General features: G+C 36.9%; 1 protein-coding gene across 1 annotated transcript in view; it reads left to right on the forward strand.

Moving 5' to 3' along the window:
• The first annotated feature begins 427 nt into the window (after window positions 1-427).
• cdc42bpb (CDC42 binding protein kinase beta (DMPK-like)) overlaps window positions 428-24,281 on the forward strand; it is a 227,351-nt gene continuing 203,497 nt past the window's right edge. Inside the window, 1 exon segment of the mRNA XM_051919892.1 lies at window positions 428-1,185. Within this exon segment, the coding sequence (XP_051775852.1) occupies window positions 1,011-1,185 (175 nt within the window). The 5' untranslated portion in view covers window positions 428-1,010.

The raw sequence follows: 24,281 nt of genomic DNA on the forward strand, positions 1-24,281 counted from the left end.
ACCGCAGGAAGGATGCCTCACAAGCAGAGTTTTGTTTGTTCAAAGGGATGTGGTCCCATGGCTGAATGTGACATTCAGGATGTCCTGAATCTTATTCTTCCTCACCAGCCAAGGAAAAAGGAGAACAATGTAACTGTGTCGTCTAGCCACGTGCTCGGAAAGACTCCGGAAAATTACATTAATTACATTTATACTCTTGCTACAGTACATCATATAAAAAGGAAAAATAAAAATGAACACAAACGTGCACTATTTCTACAATGCCTCCTATTTGCGTAGGCGACTCCACCGAATAGACATATTTTGCGCAGGCGTACTTTGACAACTGAGTCCCGTTTTTCCCAGCACCTGTCAATCAGCAGGGGTATCACCCCGTTTCCGGTTTCATGGGCGGGGTGACTCCCGGTCTGGAATGCTTGGGAGAGACGAAGGGGCGGAGTCGGAGCTGCGCATGTCTGCGAGCAGTCTCACTCACAAGCCAGGCAGGAGCCGCTCGTTCATAGAGCCGAGAGAAGAAAAATAATAACGCCGTGGACGCCGCCGAGAAGGAAAGAGAAATTATACGAATTAACGATGAGGAAATTGCTGCAAAGATTAAGGCCGTCCACGTGAGGATACGCCGCTTCGAGAGGAAAAGCAAAGGCGTGTAGTGAGAGAAAGAGAGAGCGAGCCAGCCAGCCAGCCGGCCGAAGCCTCTGCCACCCCTCCACTCAGCTCCGAGTGGATGGTGCAGATTTCTTTAGGGCTAAAATAAATGGGAGAAGTTGGGCCTCGACTCCCGGGGCAAGGGGCCGAGTGCTGTACTGTGAGGGAAATAACGGCCCCTGCCATCCTGACTGAGTACTCTCGAGCCACCGCCTTCCAGATTAAACGTTTATAAAAAAAATTGCCCGCAAAGATAGACGTTAATATAAACAAACACTGCGATTTCTGCTGGGGACTATCTCTTCGTCATTTTTGTGGCTTTCTATTCCCAGTAGGATTGTGCGCAAAAATATCTTGGAACAAACATGTCGGCAAAGGTGAGGCTGAAGAAGTTAGAACAGATATTAATGGAGGGGCATCAGAAGAATGAAAATTCACTCAGCGTCGAGACTCTCTTGGATCTTTTAATCTGTTTGTACAACGAATGCAGCAGTTCCCCCCTAAGGAGAGAGAAATATGTGTCAGAATTTCTGGAGTGGGGTGAGTATTTGTAATCTCTGTGCCATCATGGCTCGTTTCCGAGTAGTCGATCGTGAAAATGGGGCAAGTTCAGAAGGCAATAGACGATGTCCTGGGGATCTGTGAGGAGGAAATCAGTTGGATGAGACTCAAAAAAGTAAACTGTTGTGATGAAAATGGTGACGCGAAGGAGCACTGAACTTAGATGGGGCGACAGTCTCGATGTTCCAGACAATTAGGGGTAGATTCTTTGACGTGAGAATTATATGGTGGACTTTTAGTGGACCTGGGAATGTAGGTTTACGATTCTGGAGAATACTGTAATGGGGCAAAGAAAGAGATTGTGTGGCACTGTGTGGTGAAGAAGGAATCAATGATGGGTCGGCACACCTTGGGGAGATTTTAAGCCAACTGGTGGTGTTGTAAGGAGCTGTTCGAATGAGAATCTGGAAAGTGAAAAACAATGGCGTAAAATTACTTGAAATCGAATTTAGTAGAGTGATAGCACTGTTATCTCACAGTAAGGAGACCAGTTGCATGTTTCTCATTGAGTGTTCCCTTCTTGGAGTTTGCAAGTTCTCCTCATGTCCACATGGGTTCTTTCGTCTGTCCAATAACATGCAGATTAAATGAATTGGTGTTGCTAAATTGGCCCGAGTGAACGTGTGTATGTTTGCCTTGTTATGGACTGTTTCCCTCTCAGGGGATTGTTCCTGCCTTGCAGCTGATCCTTGCTGGAGTAGGCTCCAGCTGCCCCATGTGAGTGGGTTAGTTGGATTGATGAATGGTGGTTAGTTGAATCAGAAGCACTGAGGAAGAGATGGAAAATGCAATGGAAAATTTGAATGCGAGTGATTGTTGGGTTGCTTTCCAAGATTGTAGAATAGTATGGGATTGTACTTGTCAAGGAGAGGGATCATTGGGGTGGAACATATGAGATAACACACCAAGGTAGAAATAAATCAAATAGGAGAGAGATAATAGGATGGGACCCATTGAGATGAAGTTCTGTCCATCTGAGAGTAGAAGAAATAAGGTGTGGCAAATTTAGTGTTGAAGGGCAGTAAAGGTTCCATCTTAGACTGTGAGGATTTTGGAAGGGAACATCACTAAATTGGGAGACAATGGAAATGAGTGAGGTGGCAGGATTGTTTGTTGTTTGACTGAGGAAAAATTATACCTCCAAACCTGTAACCAATAGTTACTATTTTATAAAATTTTGATTTTCATAAACTGCTGTTGATGCAAACACTTGGGTGTGAAAGCCACTCAAATTGCAGCTTGAAGTAATGAATTTATTCTTGTTTGTACTATGCTTTGTGTGCATTTTGAACTGCAAGGCCTTATAGAATGATGAACAGGTTTTGTCTCCACGTTATTCTCCATCATTTTCTTTTAAAAGAGAAAGAAACTGTTTTTTTTTTCTTTTTGAGATTTAATCTTTCTGCCTCTTTACTACTTTTAATTTTGTCTGTCTAAGCAAGGGTCACCACAGAAATATGACTTGATTCATGCAAGGCCATGAGTGGAGCATTAAGAATAATCAAAAACAATCACCCAGTGCCTCCTTATTTTTCCATTTAAAATGCACTTTTGATACTAGAAAGTGCAGAATGCTAGGTATTAACTTGGAGGATTGATTTATTGAAACTATTAGGAGATTGGGAAAATAAAATTCTAAATTGTTCAGTGTGACCCTATGTTTCAGTCATCCTTCTGCAAAATTGGTTCCTAACTAAATGTATAAAATGCTTCATAACCTAATCACCTTCAAAGTATTGACAGCACTTTATTTTGTTTGGCTCATGCTTGATTAAAGGCATCCCTGGTATGTTTTGGCTGGATACAGGTTAAGATTTTCTTACTCTTTTTGTAACTTTTCAGACAAGCCTATCAATCTCAGAGGAGTGAAATCCTATAATCTATTTTCATTTGCACTTGTCCAAGTCAAAAGGAGTGGGGGCCTACTTTTTAGCACCTGTGAGAGTGAGACAGGAATGCTCCCTGAATGGGACATAAGGAACAAGCACAGCTAAAATTGGGTAAAATGGAGCATTTTAATGACTGGCCAGAGTCTTAGGAGTAAACTGTCTTGAAGGCAGTGCAAGGGCCTGGAAATGAACATTAAGCTGATATGCTAGTTGTTTGATATGGATACCCTGAAAGAGTTCTGTTGGGAAGTTTATTGTCTCAATGAATGAAAATGATTTTGATAGAAATGAGTGTACATGACTGAACTAGGAATGAGCTGTATAGTATTTGGCAAAATATTTTGCCAGTATTATCTTGAAACGTGAATCATATTTGAATTTATTGGTTGGTAATCTCTATTTCAAATTGTAGTGTTTTCTGCTAGTCACTGGCAATCCCTTACGATTTATGGGATACTAGATCCTCTCCTAGAGAAAAGATAGTTTAACTGAACATCTGCAAACAGTTTTCCAGTCTAAAAGTATACACAGTTTTACATGCCTGTAGAGGCAACTAACTTTGCTTTGTAAGGCTACTGAATAAGTAATTTTTTAAAGGAAAATAACTATCTTTGTGTCTTCATTATTCAACTTTCCCTTTAAATTGTGGAATGATTGCTTAAATTCCTTTCTGTTATTTTAAAATATACACTTGATTGCTTCAGGGGTTCATCATTGAGCCTTTATCTTTTTAAACACATGATGTCCTTTTAGATTTGATGCACTATAAATCTGTCTCTGAATCTGACCCTGCACTACAGTTACACATTAATGTTCTAAGTGGATTCACTTCCTGGAGCATTTTATTGACGTCAGTAATAAGATTAGCAGCTGAATGGTTAACTATTAGTCACATCTGGTCCTGCAGGATGCAGACAGTTTTTCTAATGCTTTCTGGTGACTTCATCACAGACTTCCCTCTTGCTTTGTGGTATTCAGTCAGACAGATGACCACTGTGTAAATGGCCTAGTAAAATTAGCTTTTAGCTTTAGTATGCTGTGGTTTCTCAAAATCCAACGTGTAAAGGGAGATTGATCAGGTAAAGAAAATGTGTTTGAAACTCCAGCAAACTTGTGTTTATGTCCAAAATTAAGCATTAAGTAATCTTGGCAGGATATACTTTTGATATTTTATCAATCTGTCTTTTTTTCTGATGTCTGGGCATTCATCACAGTGTAGGCATCCACATGTATTTACAGAATCTCCCAGTTTTAAGTCACTAGTTAACAGATACAGGGTTTGGAAAGTTGGTAGAAACCTAAAGGAAAAAAAAACCAAACACACACGGATATGAGGAAATGGGATAACTCTGCATGGCTGGAAACTGAACCCAGTTTCCTGTGCCATTGTGCTGCCCCTTTTATCAGGGTGAATAATGGTAAATAAATTGGTTTGTGGAGTGATGTGTGTTGGTTGAAACTTTAGAGGTGTAGCTGTATTTGCCTATCAGTGGACTGGTATCTCATCTAAGAGTTGGGCTCTGCCTTGTGCCAGTTGCTGTTGGGATAGACTTCATCTCCATTTAACCCAGTGCTGAGAAAAGGATAGATTGATATTCTATTTTACTTGTGCTTTTTGTCCACAAGCTCATTCTTGGAGATCCTGTATAATATAAAGTTTTATAGATCGTTCTTGGCTAGATCTTTCAGAAAGAAAAAGAATAGAAGTGCCTTTTGAACACCAAGCCCATACTTAGGATGATAGTTGTCCACTTACTGGTTTAATGTTACAAATATTTCATGCAGTTCCTGTCATTGTGCCATTTGTGTTAAGTATATTTGACTGGTTATTTTGAACGCTGTGTCATATAGCTAGAGCTGAGTAGCATGGCCACTTCATTTCATCAACACTCTGTATGGGTTGTTGACATACAGCAGATGGTATCTGGGCATTTTCTTTTCATTTAATCAAAGTCTGCATTTCTTTGTGCATTACTTTGTGTCATTCCATTTCTTTGATTTCCAGGGGATGAGTAAGAACATACATATTCAGTACATTTGAATTTTTTACTCATTAAATTGAGAAGTTAAAGTCATTATCCTGTGGTTTTTTCACTGTAGCCTTTTTAACTAGACATCTTGTTCTATTGAGCTTGAACTTTTAGTTTAGAGTCTAGCCAGTTTTCATGTCAGTCCAATGCAACTGAAGCCTGAGGTTTTTGCTTATTTACATTGTTTCTACAGATTCCCTTCATCTTAGCACTGTTAAGGACATGAACATTATTAAAGGTGTAACTTAATCATTCTGTTTAATATGTGCCAACTAAGCAGCTTTTAGAAGTTCAAAGCCTTTTTTCACTGGTTCTCTGGCATGGGTTATGCCAGTTTGAAAGTGTCTGTCTGGGTTGGAGTAAACATACTTAGCAATATGGCAGGGGATCACTTGACATGCAAGCAGAAACATATGGCATTGAAGTTTTCATATAAGAGAGTACTTTAAGAAGTAAGGCAAGACATTTATTCTGAGACTTATACATATCAAAAACAAAACACACATTCTACTTCTTTACCATATAATTTCAGGCTTATCCAAGAGTTCAATTTCTTACCACTCAGGTGCTTTTTTCAAAAGAGTAAAAGGTTGCAGTCACTTTGTGCAAGGTCCAGGCTATGGGGTGGCTGGTCTAGATCCTCACATCCCTCTTACAGCCTGGTAGATGTGAGGACCTCACAAATTATGCTTTTTGCAGACTTTTCATGTAGCAAGATAATTTCTTGACAGCTTGCCCCAGGTACTCAAATGTGCAGTAATTGGCCATCTTTATATTTGATCATGTTTTGAACAGTCCAGTCATCTTCACACCGAGGTGTAGATCATCTGACATTTAATCACATGCTCTAATGGCCAAAAACACACACACACACACACACAGAATACTGTGTTTACAACAGTGCAGTCAAATCAGTTGCACAGACTTTGTGTTTAAAACAAGTTGACTTTTTCCGTGGTTTTTAAAATATTCTTCTAAATCCAAAGTTTAGATTGTGGTTTACTGCTTACTTTCATTTTCATTTAATGAAATTGATAACTGGCAGCATTGGCAGTGCAGTTGCTTTAGAAGCATTTCTACAGCATTCAGTATGTGTTCATTTTAAACTCCATTGTTTCTTTTTTTTTATTAAACCCATCATGCACATGGTCTTTCAGGTTCTGCCTTTTGGGACGCATACAATAGATTCTTATGATTTATTAACGTGATCGAGATTTTTTGTAAAATGCAGTGTTTCCCCTACCACTGAAATTAGTGGACAGGCCACCCAGTCATCTTGATCATGTGTTCAGTAATATGTAGGCAGTGACACTGAAGTATTTGCAGCATGCAGTCTTGAAGGGAGTTAAATTATTTATTAAATCGCTTTGAATTGTTTGGAAGGGGCACACTGCAGTCTATATAGTACTTGTTTGTTTGCTTTTGCATGGTGCTCCTGTTTTTATTGTAGTTTTTTTTATAATAATTGGGTGCCAAAATGAATCAAACATTTTGCTACTCACATTGTGAAATGTTCTCCTTGGAATCAAGTGTGAAAACTCCGAAGCAACTTTTGTAATTAGTCACGCACTGCAAATGATTTAAAATGACAGCTCTAATGACTGAGTAGTGGCGAGATTGTAGAAGCTGCAGTTCATAAATATGACATGCCTTTCATCTATACCTCATTTGGAGTTGTTTCGAGGCACTACATTTAGGCAATAACATGACCCCCACCTAGCCCCCAAAGCATATGAATTTCCTCACTTCTCAACTGCTGTCAAAAATTTAACTTGTAATGCAAAGCAAACAACAATGTTCTTACCTCCTACTTATTGCAGGTTGGAAATTGAATGCATTGCGTAACTTTCAGGGGCATTCGAGGACTTAGTTACTGTGTTTTAAAAGTTTTAGGGAGACATTCCATTTTTGTGCATTAAATATTTATATTCAAAAATAACATAATAAAATGCAGTTGCATTTAATAGTATATGCAATACATTTTTAAAAATGATATTCTAATGAATCTTTACTTTCAAAACTAATACCAAAGAGCAATTGGTATGGCAAGATTTTAAACTTTGAATGTTGCAGAAAATTATCTGTATTCTTAGTTTTCTGAAGACCCTGTCACTGAATGTGGTTGATTCTTTTTTTTTTAATTATTTGTATACATACATCCATGCCATGTTTGTAGGCAACACTATTTTGATTATTATTCAAGTAAAAATATTTATACGTTTTTTGTGGCTTTGCCTTTAATACATATGGGTTCAGTTTAAAAGTTGCATATATGCTTTTTTTGGAATGATTTTTATTTATAATTTAAATACATATTTGTATGTGTTCCTCTTTCTTTGCTAAAAAGTTGTTCACATCATTTAATACTTTTATCGAGTTTTAGTTGTCACATTGATGGACATTCAATTGGCATTGAAAACCTAGTAAGGATCACAAATATAGGGTGTGATACTCTCAATACAGAATTGCAGAAACACATTAATGTATTAGATATTGCATTAGGGCAGCCAGGATTTTAGTTGAATTGTATTTTCTTAATTGACTAGTTGTCTCTGCCCCTACATTGCATGCCAACATGCTACGACTCTGAACTGTTTTTGAGTAGGCAAATCATGGTGGAAGCTGCACCACTTTCAGTAGAAGGTGGTTCTGCCAGTGTCAGGAAAAAATCTGCTCTGTGTGGGAATACTTCACCCGAAAATCTAGATAAATGGCTATTTGAATATTTTGTGGTGTTCCACTGGAGCACTAGTTTAATGCATGAACACCTGAAAAGGATGCTGATGTATAGTAACAGACAAGACAACCGTAATTTAAGTTAACCCAGTGACACTTATCAACACCAGTTATTTTAGTGTTGTTAAACTGGTTAGCTTGAGAAATTTGTGCTAGTGACTAATGCTAAGCGATAAAATAATTTTGATTTTTGATTGGGGGAAAAAATCTTGATGATAATGATGATATATGTTATAAAAATCAATAAAACTTGCTTTTCCCCATATTAAGTTTTAAAAGACAATGTGTTGTGACAGACAATGCCTGCGGTCTGTTATGCAGCATGTTGGCTTGGCGAAACGCCAGCAGAACAGCTCATCATGATGCTCTTTACAAATTTGCCCATCACCCACGAGGAAGCTACTCTGTAAACATAATACCAAAGAATCGGCACACGTCATCAAAAGTTTGGAAATGGTTCGGTCACCTCAAATCAGACCAAACACAAATAATGTCAGTATGAAAGATATGCTTCCAACAGGTCCCAATAAAAATTAATACAACAAACCTATTCCATCACCTTAAAAAATAACATCCAGTCAAATATGCCGATTGTCAAAAAGAACCATTGAGTGATGTGGCTAGTTAGCTTTCAAGCAGTGATGCTGTTCCTAAATAGCAGTCAATTGTGTCGTCATTTATCACAATGATCCCACTTCAAAAAATCAAAAAGGCACCAAGACATCATAGACGCATAGTCCCTTACTTCAAGATGAAGAACTTAATGCCAGTGGGCGTTATTGAAAAAGAAGCCTTCAGGAAACTTTTGAAAGTAATTGACCCGAGGTTTAAACTTCCTGGCCAAAAACATTTTTCTCAGATGGTGCTTCTGCAGCTTTATGATGAATGTCAGGCGAAGTTAGAGGCCACTTTAAAAGATGTGAGATACTTTTCCACTATGACAAATTTCTCATCGAGTTGGACATCGGAGCCGTACATAAAACTTACTATTCACTGCATTGGCACGGAATAGAATTTACAGAGCAAATGTCTTCAAAGTACATATTTTACCGCTGATCACACAGCAGAAACTATTACAGTGGTGCTCAAGAATGCCCTGTCATCCTGGGGGATCACCAGGTGTGTATTACTGTGGACAGTGGAGCAGACATTGCCATGGCTCAAGGCTGCATTGCTGAAAAATCTGACTCGCATTCTGTGTTTCAGACATAAGATTGCACCCAGCAATTGGTAAGTGAAAGTTATTAGTTTAGTTAATTAATTCACTGTTGTGAATATGCTTTGATATACTAACATTACAAAATATTACAATTGAGTTGCTTCTACTACTAGGGTAATTGTTAACAAATGACACATGAAGCCTTAGACCGTGAATAGACTAATCTTTTTAGCAAAAACCGGTAGTGTACAAGAGAAAATGTGTGCTGCTTTTATAGAAGTAAAACAAGAAAAAATCCGAAATTATTGTAGATACTGTTCTACCTGAGGTTTTTAAGTGATAAAAATTAGAGTTAAATATTTATTGCAGCTATTAATGCAGATTTGGTTTGAATTGTGTTATGTTTGCAATTTAACCTATTTGCACTGTTAAACAGTTTTCCACACTGTTTTCCTACATTGATACATTTTGTTAGTTTGAGCTACTGTAAGTGCCAGTATTCTGAAAACTTGAAAATCAATAACATTCCAGAATTTTTAATGAAATGTTACATGTATATGGTTTATGTGCCATTTCTCAAAAGTAAATCTTATCTGCCTATTAATATTTTATTTTAACTTGTTTATTCATAATAAATTAGGATAGATACTCTTTAATAATGGAAACAGGAATATGAAACTATTTAGTGATAATTATTGAAATCGATCAATACATAAAAAAATATTGTGATAATATTTTTGTCCATATCACCCAGCTTTACTAGTGACTAACATTAAGTCAAAAGTTAAAGCTGTGGTGTTTTTTGGACAGAACAGATACATTTTCTGCATAATGCAACTGTCAGCTGACACTATTATTACTCGTGAGTGTGCTTAAGTAAAATAATGTTTCAACACACAGGCTATCTCGATACAATAGTCTAGTCTCTTATTTGCACTTATTACTTATATTTTGGGCAGAGTTGCATTCTCACTTTTTGCCAGATATTTTTTTCAGTGCAACTTTAACTGTCATATCATGGATCTGAAAGAAAACTACTTATCAAAGGCTGTCAAAACTTATCAGCAATAACATTCTATATTAACATAGGTCAGCTTTATAAAGTCATTTTTAAACATTTTAATTAATCTGGAAATAAATCACATTCCATCATCAGTCAAGCTGTATTTTGTAATCCAGTGCATTTGGCACAGTTGCAAACTGAAATAGCTTGCCGCATATTAACACACCACTGTCCACTTTTGGGGAGCTGCTGCTGCTGGACAGTTAGCATTTTAGAAAAAACACAGTTTATACTGCAGTTTAGATTGCAAATGTGCAGACTGTATAGCTCAGCAAAGTCCTGGTTTTAATGTTAAAAAATGTATGAATATGTATGAAATTAAGCACGTCTTATCTAAAGTGGTTCTGACATTTTCCACATCCTCACTTACTGTTATTCTATGTGGACAGCCTGATAACCATTTCACCGCCTTTGTGTCGCTAACAAAGGAGTTTCCCAGAAGACCAACATTTGAGTTATCCTGAATGCTGCCTGTGAAGTGTTGCGTGATGTAAAAGTCTTCTCTTCGCCTTCTATGTCAGAAGATGTTCCAAGTGAATTAATTTGTGTGTTGCACAGAATTTTTGATGGATTATTAATATATACTTCTATGATAATCTACTGATTAAGACATTGTGACGTATGGCTGGGGCCCTTGCCTGGCTGGGACGAGCGTATCCAGAGCCTTACCTCCTCTGGAGCGCTAGGTGGCAGCCCCTGTGGGTTGCAGCAGTGCCATGGACTCCCGCAGGGCTCCATGGGAGCTGAAGTTTGAGAGTCCTGTTGGGATCTGTGTGTGCCACCAGACGGTGCTGCAGCTCCTGCTTAGCCCTTATGGGCAGCACCCGGAAGTGGGTTAACAAGCACCCGGAGCACTTCTGGGTGCCTTATAAAGAAGAGCCAGCAGCCACTACTCCAGGAGCTAGAGTTGGGTGGGAGTAGACAAAGCTTGTCCAGAGGAAAGGAGGAGGAAAGAGAGAAACGAAGAAGAAAACAGAGTTGTATTGTGCTTTGCTTGGTGACAGTGTTGTGCTTGTGGGGAATGGGGAAAGGAAAAGGGGGAAAAATAACGCGTGCTTGTACTTGTGCCCCTGCGTCTGTCTGTGTCAGGTTTGGGTGGCAGGAGTGCCCTCTGCAGGCATCTACATCTAATAGGTTGCTTTTGAAAAAGTGAAACATTACAGATGAATATATATTATTAAATTTTATTTATATTGCACCTATCCTATGCTCATAGTGCTTAAAATCAAAATCTTAAAATGAACTAATGGATTTATTTATGTGTTTTCAGCCATGCTCATCACTTTTTTTATAACTAATATTTAAATGTGATTATGGCATAAATAAGTACTGTAACAGAAACAAAAAGGAAAATGCTCATTGTGCAGTCATTTTCCCTTCACAACAAAGCACAAAGCTGTACAAAGTCGTCAGTGCAACAGTTAAGTATTACTGACTTATAATTATATAATGTTCTGTGGTTGCAATATTATAAAATGCTGGTTTCTACCACAGTCTTATCTTCAAAAGATACGAGTTGCCCATCTCCTGCAATATGATTTCAGTTGGTATCATTTATACTTTATAAACATTATTAAGCCACTTTATGCCAAATGTGCCCATTAGCTTTATTCAGGATGTCTATAAATAACATCTGTCTCCATTTAAGATGGATTTTTTAAAAATACTTGTAAAAATGGGTCAGAATGGATTCATTGTAACACTAATGTCTAAAAGCACCCAAAAAATGAATTATTTGATCTTGTTTCAGGTTTGACTGCTAGCATCAAGTTATGTTAATAAGTTCATTATTAATCAAAAAATATTTTTAACTCTTAGGCCTTTTTAGCTTAAATATTTCATTTATAATAATATTACCTTGTTTGACTTCTTGTTGGAATTATTTTAGATTTTTTTTTCATTTCTTGATGTTTTTCAGATTCCATATATCAAATAATTCAGTATATTTTCAAATATTCTTTTATTTGGACAAAATGATTCATTCGATTATTAAAAAAAAATAGTTGATAGATTAATCATATAGTAAATAATCATTTGTGGCAGCCCAATATTGTATGAGTAGACAAATCTTGTGCTTCGAAGCATCAGTATGAGCAGACCTATATCAAGTTTTAGACAAAGTGGAATGCTTAAGACACTGATTCATAAATTTTATCTTTATATTAAAATACATATAGAGCAGCTTATTTTATCACTATGGTAGACTAGCCACATAGTTTGAGACTTGTCTCGTTTTTTGTTTTGCTAAAACGGTAGCTAATGCTGCCTCTATGGAGTTTGCTCATTTTCCTTCCATTTGCTTATTTTTTCATGCAGGTGCTCTGGTTCTTCTTTCAATTCCCAAGGAGATTCAAGTTAGGTTAATTGCTGGCTCTAAACTGATCCTGTATAAGTCAATGTATGTGGGTGCATGTAAATGTGTGCCCTGTAAGGAAATGACACACCATCCAGGGTTGACTGCTGTCTTGGACTTGGATAAGCAATGGTTCTCTGTGACCTTGATCTGAAAGAGTTTAACAGCTGAATGGTCATATCATCACACTCACAAAGCATGCTCAAATCATGTATTTTATTTCTGAAATCGCACCAAAAGAGTTGAATTTGGTAATAATAACACCCTTTCATTTCCTGCTAATTAAAATATGTGGGTATTTTTAAATAAAACGCACAATTCATTTAATCTTCCTCTGAAAATCAGCCCTGCATCAATGTTCATCCTCTGTTCTAAGTGTATCATCTGTCATTTTCTAAAAAAAAAATTAGTATGTAACTGTTGATTTGATGATGTAATTTGGATTTTGGTCTCAGGTTGATGGTGTTGGGTTGTAAGTCACTGTTGTATTTAATGGGAGTAGGTTGCGTGTGGTTTGTGAAGTGCATTGCGGTGGGTTGCCACAGGTTGTTTAAGCAGTCAACGTTGCTCCACTGTGTTGGTTGGCAGGGATTTTTCAAGGGGTATCCAACCCCACCAATGTCAATTGGCAGTGGTTTGCTGACACCCAACCCCCAAACCCCCTTTTCCCGATTTGACACATGGTAGTGATTCTCCAAGGGTAAAATTTGGTGATTATCATGGAATGGGCCTCAAAGAGAATAATAAGGGCAAGATTGGGTTGCGAGGAAAAAAAAGTTAAGAAAAAACTGGTCTACACTCTTTTAAACAACCTCTGCTACTTTTTCAATTCTGAAATAAAGCTACAAACTAAAAAAAAAAATAAACAGTAAACACTCAAAGTGCAGACAGCCTTAGTTGACTTATTCATATATTGGGTTATTTAAGGATCATGGGAATTCAGCTGCATGCTAGAAGTAGCAGATTTGGCTAGCCTCATTTCATACCTTCCAAGGCTAACCACAAACTGTCTCCTTTTGAGGTTATCCAAAATATAATTCAAAAAAGATAAAAAACAGATATCACTTAATATTACTTAGTACTTATATATTACTTCAGTAAACATTAAGAAAGTGATTAAATGAAAATCCTTTAGCCACTGTGCTCTCTAGAAGCAGGATAGGCCGTGCCATTTTTAAATTATGCAAAGCTTAGAAGTCTCCTAGCACCTCTTAATTTTAGAGATATTTAATACATTTTGATTTTGTCATTCTGCCTGCATAATGTCATTTTTGCTATTCTTAACCTTTTATTTTTAGACTATTATATGTGTTTTGTTATATCTGTGCTAAAATCAGTTTTTCCTCAGTTTCTGTATCTTTTGATTCTGTATGAGAAAAGATGGGATTAACCACATAAAATAAGAAGGGAATCAGTGATTGAATGAACTGTGGTTCATGTGATGCTATGCCTGATTGGTGTAGCCAAAGGAGAGAAAAACAATTACTCAGTTTGTGAATACAGTCAATAAAAGATGTTTTAGGTTGTCTTTTTGAAGAGGTAACAGCATCTTGAGTTAAAATGTCAGTGACATTTTGATTCCTTTGTTACATGATTTGGCTGTTTGTATCTGTGCACTTTTGTTGTTAATGCACAGAAGATGTGCATTTATTCAAAGGTAACTGATCGTCATTTGGGATGGGTATTGTTGCTGCAGACTTTCTTTGCAAGCAAGGTTTTAATCAGATACCATTTAATTTGATTCACTGTTGCCATTGTCCTCTGTTAGAATTTTTTTATGATGGTATACTTTATTTGAAAAAACAACCTAGATTTTTTTGGGTACTACAGTATTTCATAAGAACATACAGTGCTTTATAGGACGAACCCACATGGATGTCATTCCCGTAAATGTGTCTTAAAGTGGGCGAGGAGCAAAAATATAACATGCTTTAAAAGACATTAAGTGTAGACCATTTTAAATTTCAAAGTGAATTCTGTCAGTCAACATATTGGTAATTCACATTCATCCCTAATATACATGTCACACACAAATGATAGCATATTAACTGTTAGTTAATTTGCACCTGTTTGATATCTGGCTTCCAGTATTATATTAGAAAATGAAAGAATAGAATCAATAATAATTGTGTGACAATAATGGGAAAGAAAAAAATACAGCTTAATCACTTGTCAATATTGTGAGTTTTATAATTATTGACTGTCATATGGTGTGAGAAATTATAGGGTGGCCAAGGCCTAGAGGTGCTTATTTTTCTTCAGTTATTTATCTTAGTTTGTTCAGTTGGATATCCCAGGGTTTAAATTCTGTTTGTTTCAGTTTGGAGAAAGCTATCTCAATTTCCCAAAAACCTGAAAAGACTTTAATGCCTATGGGAGATGCACATATGCAGAACCTTTTTGTGTTTGTACTTTGAAGAAGACCAATCTCGTTGTGGTAAAGCTAGTGTATTTAATGTGAGAGATTTACAATCAGTTCTCCATTATCTGAGGGCAGATCAACTGTGTTAAAAAGTAATGAGCAGTGTGCAATTAACGTTTTTGAATACCAAATTGTTTCTTAGGCATTTTACAACAAAGCACCACACCTGTATGAGTACATTTTATTGTGCTCCACAGACTTGTTTCAGACTTGTGTGTTTCCTTTCCCTCTGGCATTTTCGCTTTGAGGTATTGTACCAAAAATAAAAAGAAAAACATCTTAAGCTGACAGAACCCATCCCAGTTCATGCATGCTTGTTGTGTCCTGTCAATAAAATCATCCCCCTCATTGTTACAGACCCTAGACAGTTTGTAGGCTAGTACACAGCAGGATTAAAAAATGATTGCAGTTTTTCGTTTTGATTTGATCCTGTTACTCCTTCAAAAAAGCCAAGGTAGATTTGTATATGCCCATCTTTTGCAACTGGCAATTTATAGTATATTATGTTTTACAAATACAGTTGCATATGTGAAATGTAACTATATCCAGTTTTAAGAAAATATTATGGTTTTACATTAACACTGATTTTTTTTGGGTTTCAATAACCCCTTACCCTAGTCAGTTGTTAATTTGCTCAATTATTTTTGTGTGTATTTAAATGTTTGTACATTGAAGATCACAGCAGCATGTAGTTGATAATTGACTGTATTTATTATTTTTGTGTTTTTTCTTTTACATTTGTGTATATTTATATATATATATATATATGTGTGTTTGTGTGTATATATAGTACATGTTCCTGATTTCTATCACGATTTTTTTTCTCCCAATCATAGTAATAAATGTATGTATGGACTAGAATGTATCCATCCATCCATCCATCCATTTTCCAACCCGCTGAATCCAAACAGGGTCATGGGGGTCTGCTGGAGCCAATCCCAGCCAACACAGGGCACAAGGCAGGGAACCAATCCCGGGCAGGGTGCCAACCCACCGCAGGACACACACAAACACACCCACACACCAAGCACACACTAGGGCCAATTTAGAATCGCCAATCCACCTAACCTGCATGTCTTTGGATTGTGGGAGGAAACCGGAGCGCCCGGAGGAAACGACTAGAATGTATTCTATTCAAAAAAGTAAATACAAACTTTATCTAGGTTTTGTGTATATGGTGTTTATAAACTGAGACATTATTGTGACATCTACGTTAAAACAACACATTTAGGTTTAAATATGTTTATTTACAGTCACCCCATATTGTTTTTGTGTTATGTTTTTATTGGTGATAACTAATTCAAATCAGATTCAAAGTTCGGTTTACTAACTTGTGTCCAAAGCTGACAGCAGACCTTTATAAGGTAAAGCATGTTACCTTTTCTCACTGTTCCAGAAAAACTAGTTTCTTGTTTCTTAATAAGAATTTGTCTTATGCTATATTCAAGTACTATGGAAATTTTTGGAGTTACCAAATATGACATTTCAGTTTCTCACTTCATTGTGTACATCTGAATTAGTGGTTAATGTTTTGTGAAAGAGTGAGGTTATTGTTGATTTTATACTTGGTACTTTTCTCCCCAGACTGAAAGTAGACCTTTTTTGGGAAAATAAATAGCAAGCAAAATGCAATAAGTATGTCTTTCATTGCTTTAAAGAAACCAGTAAATTATTGAAAGAAATGAATGGTCAATATTATGTCACAACTTGGCTGATTTCAGTTGAATAGTGGAGAAAAAGGTCATCACAAACCAGTGTTTGGACATAAAATGACTAATGAGGCCTTTCAAGACATAACTGGCTCTGGGGCGGACACAATCTGTAACAAATTATTTAGGTGTAAGTGCTTGTGTTCTAGATTACAATGTTTTTTTCTCTTTCTTTCAATGTTATAAAAATCTGGATTTGTTTTAAGTAGTAGCAGTGTAAATATTTGAAACACCTGCTGTCCATCCACTTTCTTGCAGTGTATGTCTATTTATCCACCTTGAGAAGGTTATTTATACATACAGTATCTCCACATATCGTGATCATACATACATATTGTGATTCCAGTGCTTCTTAATGTTAAGAACACATTTTGAATTCCCTTTATATATGAGTAATTTGTTTACTTCCTTATCTGTTCAAAAGATCATTCTGTTGAATAGATAACTCGACTACATTGCAGAATTTGTCAGTGTACATGTATGTCTATTTTTAGCTCTTGTTTCTTGTGAACCTAGTAAGTAAACACCAAGGAAGCCTCAATAGACACTGTAGAAAACTGTAGGTCGATTGGATGATAGTTTGCTACTTGTGTGCAAGGGAAAGGACAACACATGCAATAGCAGGCATCTTAATAGGGTAGAGGTCAGGGAAAGGACAAGACCTAGATTCAGATAGTGGAGATGAGCAGTTTAAGTTCTGAATGTCAACTGTGTGTAATTCACTCTGTTAGCACATGGCACTCACAGACTGCCTAGTAAACTAAATACCATAATTACTTCAGACATTTAAATGTACGACTTTTAGTGCAGAAGTATTTTATTTTTGACATATTTTTCCCACCTTTTTATATATTTTGACGATGGTTTTACTATGTAGGATTTTACAAAATAAGGCTTTAGTATAGAAAATGGCACAGCTTGAAATGAACATGATGGTGTAAATCCATAAACTGCAGAGTAAACAGACAAGCAAAACAAAACAATCTTTCCTGTAGACAAAATATCATCACACTTTTCATATATCCTTTCACAGGGCAGCACCAAGAAAACAATACAATCAATGAATTTGTAGTGTTTTTCATGGTGATTAATTTACTGCTTGTTACACCTTTTAATGCAGACAAACATGAGTATCTAACAAACATATCAATAGCTGATAACATTTTGCTCTAGCTAACATTCTACAAGTTTCAAGCTTTAGATATCAAATATATTTCACATTTTTAGAAATAAGGTGCCAATGGCGTTCAATCTACTTCCAAGGTTTAGTTTTTACTTTGGTAGAAATCAGAAATATTCTGGATTGGCATGTTTTAGGATTATTGTTTTCAGTTAAATGGGAATGTATTCTTTTGTACTTAAAAAGCTGATACTAATATGAGCTAGAAAGGTTATAATTTCATCTTGCTTTCTATTGCCTCTGAAGGTTTTAGCTCTGATCATATTTGTTTGCTCGTGACCCTGAATATTTGCATGTTAAATCTGAAATATTAAACAGGTGTGATATATGTAGCTTACTTGTGTTTGACAAGAGTCTGTTCTTACATTTATCTTTCTTCCCCTTATAAAAGTATTTTGTTTGTACAGTAATTAAAATAACTACTTTGTAGCCTTACTTGATTATTAATTTTTAGCACAGTCCCTTTTTATGTATGCCAGTCCCTCCTTTTCATTCTTCAGATGCTTACGAGACCAATTTGTATTAGTTTTGGCTTGCATGCAAAGTATACAGCATAAGCCATTTCTATCTTTGTCTTGCAAAAATGTGTGTAAAGCACATTATATTTTATGAGGTTACTTTCATATAATTAATTTGGCATGATTTATTATGTTAGTGCCTAAATAATACCATAATGTGAGATTTGCATTTATAATGTTGCGCTTATGGCTTTAATTGAAACAAAGTTGGTTTTAGTTACTTTTTATTTTGACTTGTTTGTGGTTTACTTTTTTTTTGGGACATCCCTTATTTGTTATGTGTGTTTTTGAAACCCCATCCAGTTAACAATTATGCTCACAGTTTTTTAGCTCATGTGTAAGCACCTGTATTAAAAAAAAAAACCAAAAAAAACCAAAAAAAAAAAAACTAAAGTTCATGAAGTAGCTATTTGATTTAAAATATTTAGAACAATGGGAAAGTTTGTTTCTTAGCTTTACAACACAGGGTTAATGGCCCTGCCTTTCATCTGTTGGGGACTAAGTTCAAATTGTGGCCCAATTACTATATGTGTGGAGTCTACACATTCTCCTCATGCCTGTATAGGTTTCTAGCTCGTATCTCAAAGTCATGTATTTTAGGGTGATTGCTGACTCTGAACCAGCCTTGCTTTGACTGTGTGTGTGCGTGTGTGTGTGAGAGAATGTATGCTACTATGGACAAGTTCCTGCCTTGAACCATACACAATTAGAATAGCCCCTGGGACCCTAAATTGGACTATTCATGTTCAGTAAATGAATGATGGTAATGTTTTAAGGTGTTTTTACTATAAAGTAAAGGCAAGCAATTGGAAGATTGGGAAAAGCAGAGATAATAATTGAATTTAGATTTTAATTAAGTAGTGGCACTAACTCTGTTTCATGCAGTCATGTTTCTTTCCAGTATAATAAATCACCTAGTATCCTGGTAAGGGTTTGAATAATACAGCCTGCAAAAAAAATTACTTTTTAAATTTCTTTAAGTAACGCATGGTTGTAGTAAGAGTCCAGGAAGCAAAAACAGAAATTGTGTAATTAATAGAATCAAAAACATTAAGCATATAAAACATTTTAGCAGCTTCTGAATTTCGAATTTCAGTTACTTATTAATATTTACAAATTTAACAAAGAATATTTTAAGCAATGATAGGGCCATGAAGGTATTATCAGTAGTATTATAAGTAGTTTATAGATAGAAAAGAGTTTACAGATTTAATTTGATGTTTGTGAAGTTAAAACATTATTAGATAATGGTTTATAAATTCCAGCAGTGGAACAGAATTTTTATGATTCAAATAGAAGGGGAGGGCACAAGTGACCATTCTGCAACCATTATTCGAGAAATTAAAAAATATCTTTATCATAAGCGATTTGTTAGCATTTTCCAGATAGATTGAAAAATGACACTTGATTTTTTTTGGCATGTAGTTGTTTGTAATTTTTTAACAAGATAGACACTTTCATTTGTCAGCAAGTGTTGATGTTTTAACTCTTTTTTTGTATTTGTTTAGTGAAATGCTTTATTCATTTGATCATGCCTGCCACTTGTAGCTTTTGTATGATAGGTTTTGAAAGTTACCAGTGCACAGCCAACTTTGCAGTTGGGGCAGTAGAAGCATGTTTCTTTGCGCACTTTTCTTATAATATTTTTTTCTGTTGCTTGTGCATAAGAGGGTAGAATGTCAGTACACAAGCCACATGATCAATGTGCCACTTGTATTATTGTATGCTACCATATCACAAGACTTAGAGACTTCTTACATTTCCCCTGAAATGAACATTAACGGTTGCTGCATTGTGAATCGTGCTTAGGGAGCTATCATCTTTCTTGTCCTTGCCCTTAAAGTGCAGTCTTTTTCCTACACATCTACTGTCACACAATAGCGAAGCTTCTTGTAGCCAAAATTACCAGGTATATCACAGTGGTTTGGTCATAGAGTGCTGTATGTGTTTCAGTTTCGCTATCGGTGTCAATGACTGATGGCCCATTGACACTGTCACCCTATCACTCGATTCAAGCAGTGGTTCAATTTCAGTTTGTTCTAAAACTGACTTTATGACTTCTTCTTTGCCATTATGTTTTTGGTTGAAGGTTTCTCCCCACTCATGAATATTGATGAGCTACCATGAAGTAGAGGAAGGCATAAACATTTTTTTCATCATGATGGCAGCAGAATACTGTGCTGAGAGGTATTTGGGCTAAACACTGTAAAAGGGATCATTACACTAGCTCTGAGTCTAACTCAGGCTTAACCATAACAACATTAGATTCCGAAGCCAAGTCATGCTTGAGGTTACACAGCACTTTTAAGACACTTTAAATCTTGTTTTATATAGTACTGTGTAGGGCTGCACGATTAATCTTTTTTTTCTCATGATAACGATATTTATGACCCACGATCAGTTAATAAATATCGTCGCGATTTTACAGTATAAAGACCAAACTGTTTTTTATGGGCTGAGTTTACGGATTGGACTGCGTCACTATGACGTTACTGTGTCTAGATTGCAAGCGCTTTCTGAAGCAGTAGAAGTCAATAGCAGCAATAACAGTCAGTCAGAATAAACATATGATGGCGGAGCAACGTGAGGAAGGTGCAGAAGTGCGATCATTAGTTCCTAAAAAGGGGTCATACTCAGTTGTCTGGAACTATTTCGATTTCGAGAAATGTGATGTTGATCAGGTACGTGTCTTATGCAAATTTTGCTCCTGTTCCGTCCAAACGTCCCAAGGTAACACAACAAACCTCATCAACCACCTTAAAAGCCACCACAAAGTACACTATCAAGAATTTCAACGACTGAAGGCACAAACAGCAACAACAAAAAATTACCAGCCATCCACAACACAAACAACAATATCAGGGACATTGTTCAACGCAATACCATATCTGCCTAGCTCGCAAAGACACCGGGAAATAACAGAGGCGATCACGTACCATATAGCCAAGGATATGTGTCCAATAACCACCGTGAGCAGTGAGGGGTTTAAAAAAATGATCGCAACACTTGATAAAAGATGTAGCATTCCCTCACGCAACCATTTTTCCAATGTTGCGCTGCCCTCGCTGTATGCGAAATGCCGAAAAGAAATAGAAAGAGAAATTCTCAGGCTCAGCCTTGAATATTTTGCTGCCACGACCGACTTATGGTCAAGCAGAACTGCGGAACCGTATTTGAGCTTGACAGTTCATTTTATTGACAGCGAGTTTGAGATGAAAAGCAAGCTTTTGCAAACTTCGTTTTTCCCACAAGACCATACAGCGGAGTTTATTGCAGTGGGCCTCAAAGAAGCGATGTCCGCTTGGGGCTTGGTGGAAGAAAGACTTGTGTGCATCACAATGGACAACGCAGCTAATATGATTAGGGCAGCATCTGTGAATAACTGGCCGAGGCTACACTGCTTTGGTCACAGACTTCATTTACCAAAGGAATAATCGTCATTATTAATCGTGATAAAAATTTTGAGCAAAATAATCGTGATAATCATTTTTTCTGTTATCGTGCAGCCCTAGTACTGTGCAAAAGTTTTAGGCAGGTGTGAAAAAATGTTGTAAACAAAGAATGCTTTCAGAAATATAAATAATGATTGTTTATTGTTATCAATTTACAAAATGCAAAGTGAGTAAACAAAAGAAAAATCTAAATCAAATCAATATTTGGTGTTACTACCTTTTGCCTTCAAACCAACATCAATTCTTATAGGTACACTTGCACAAAGTCAGGGATTTTATAGGATTATAGTCAGGTGTATGATCAACCAATTATACCAAACAGGTGCTAATGATCATCAATGTCACACGTAGGAAGTGATGGTATGGCCCCCACAGAGCCCTGATCTCAACATTATCGAGTGTGTCTGGGATTACATGAAGAGACAGATGGATGTGAGGAAGCTTACATCCACAGAAGAGGTGGTTAGTTCTCCAAGATGTTTGGAACAACCTACCAGCCGAGTTCCTTCAAAAACTGTGTGCAAGTGTACCTAGAAGAATTGATGCTGTTTTGAAGGCAAAGGATGGTCACACCAAATATTGATTTGATTTAGATTTTTCTTTTGTTCATTCACTGCATTTTGTTGATTGATGAAAATAAATGATTAACACTTCCATTTTTGAAAGCATTCTTTGTTTACAGCATTTTTTCACACCTGCAATAAAACTTTTGCACAGTACTGTATATATGTCACTAGTAAGCGAAAGTTGAATGACCTTCTTACTTAAACATTATCTATCTATATATATATATATATATATATATATATATATATATATATATATATATATATATATATATATATATATATAGTGAATTATATATATATATATATATATATATATAATTCACTAAGTCCATGGCAAGCAAAACGCAAGCCCCACAGCCGACCATGGTGCGAGAGCGAAAGCATTTGCCAAGAATGTGTTCATTAATCAAGAACGAAAGTCGGAGGTTCGAAGAAGATCACATACCGTCGTAGTTCCGACCATACGTGATGCCGACTGGTGATCCGGCGGCGTTATTCCCATGACCCGCCGGGCAGCCAATCGGGTAACCAAAGTCTTTGGGTTCCGGGGGGAGTATGGTTGCAAAGCTGAAACTGAAAGGAATTGACGGAAGGGCACCACCAGGTGTGGCTTAATTTGACTCAACACGGGAAACCTCACCCGGCCCGAACGTGGCTCACAGGTGCATATGACTGAGGCGGTGTGTGGAAAATGAACAGTCAACATGACTCACAAGTGCATGTGGACTGTACACAGACGAAAGCAATTCAGGTGAGGAGTTGGGGGCGGACACACGAGCAGGCAGTGCATACTGAACGATGACTAAGAGATGACTTAAGAAATCAGCAGACTAGAATGGTGGGGGCGGAATGGGTGTCAGACGATCGAACTTGCCTATCTAGAGGATGTAAATGTCCTAACACGGGTTCCGTAGGTGAACCTGCGGAAGAATCGTTACCGGTTCTGCTGACCCATCATTGGACAGTTAAGACCCGAAACCTCTCGGGCCCGCTTCCCCGCCCTCTCTCCAGAGTTCCATCTTTGCATTCACTTACAGTCGTATCCTCAAACCCACCCCATTTGGACAACTGTGTCTTTCAGGAAGTGTTCACCTATCAATACATAATTATGTGGCGTATGCTATGCCGCATGTTGGCTAGTGAAGATATTATTTTTGAACTGGTTTAGATATTAAGCTTGTAAATAAGTTGTGCTTTGTGTTAACACCCATCCTCTATGCATGTTCTTTCCTTCTGGGCTCAGTCAAGTGGGAACTATACACATGAATTTCTTTATAATGATCCAGTGTATGTTAATTCATACTTGCATATATGAGTGAGCAGTAAACCGGTTGATCTGGTTTACTGGATGAAACCTTCTTGTAGTTTAAATTAAACAAAAAAAAGTTTTACTGCTATGCTGAAAGTTAGTGTGCCAAAGACATGCAGGTTAGATGGATTATTGACACTAAATTGGCCCTGGTTGTGTGTGTGGGTTCATGGGTGGGTTTGTGTGAGAGAGAGTGTGGTCCCCTGGGACAGACTAGTGCCATGTTCAAGGGACAGTTCCTGCCTTGAACCCTATACTTGTAGGAAAATGGCTTCAGCTCTCCAAGACTCTGCTTAGGATTCAGCAGGCTTTGAAAGTGGTATGGTATCTAACACATATTTTATCACAACATGCAAATCTGTGCACACAAAGGGGAAACTGATAATTGGATTATATGTTAATGCATTAGTGTCTTAAAGGTAATGTCTCTCCCTTTAAGACCATTGCCCAGAATGATATGAGGCTCAACCTGATTGGTGAGTTGATGCTGTCTGCTGTCTCCAACCCTTTGCAACTCTTCATTGGATTAAGCAGGTTTGATATTTAATGTATGTTCAAAGCTAGCGATTTGAAACAGGGAGAGATAAGAACAAGCTGTGTCTTGTCCAGTTTGTTTGATGGAATCATTAGAAAGAAGTTGTTCTTTTATAGGCTGAAGCTGGAGAGGTGAATATCTGAGTAGCTGA

The sequence above is a fragment of the Erpetoichthys calabaricus genome, chromosome 16 (assembly GCF_900747795.2).
Source record: "Erpetoichthys calabaricus chromosome 16, fErpCal1.3, whole genome shotgun sequence".
Lineage (NCBI taxonomy): Eukaryota > Metazoa > Chordata > Cladistia > Polypteriformes > Polypteridae > Erpetoichthys > Erpetoichthys calabaricus.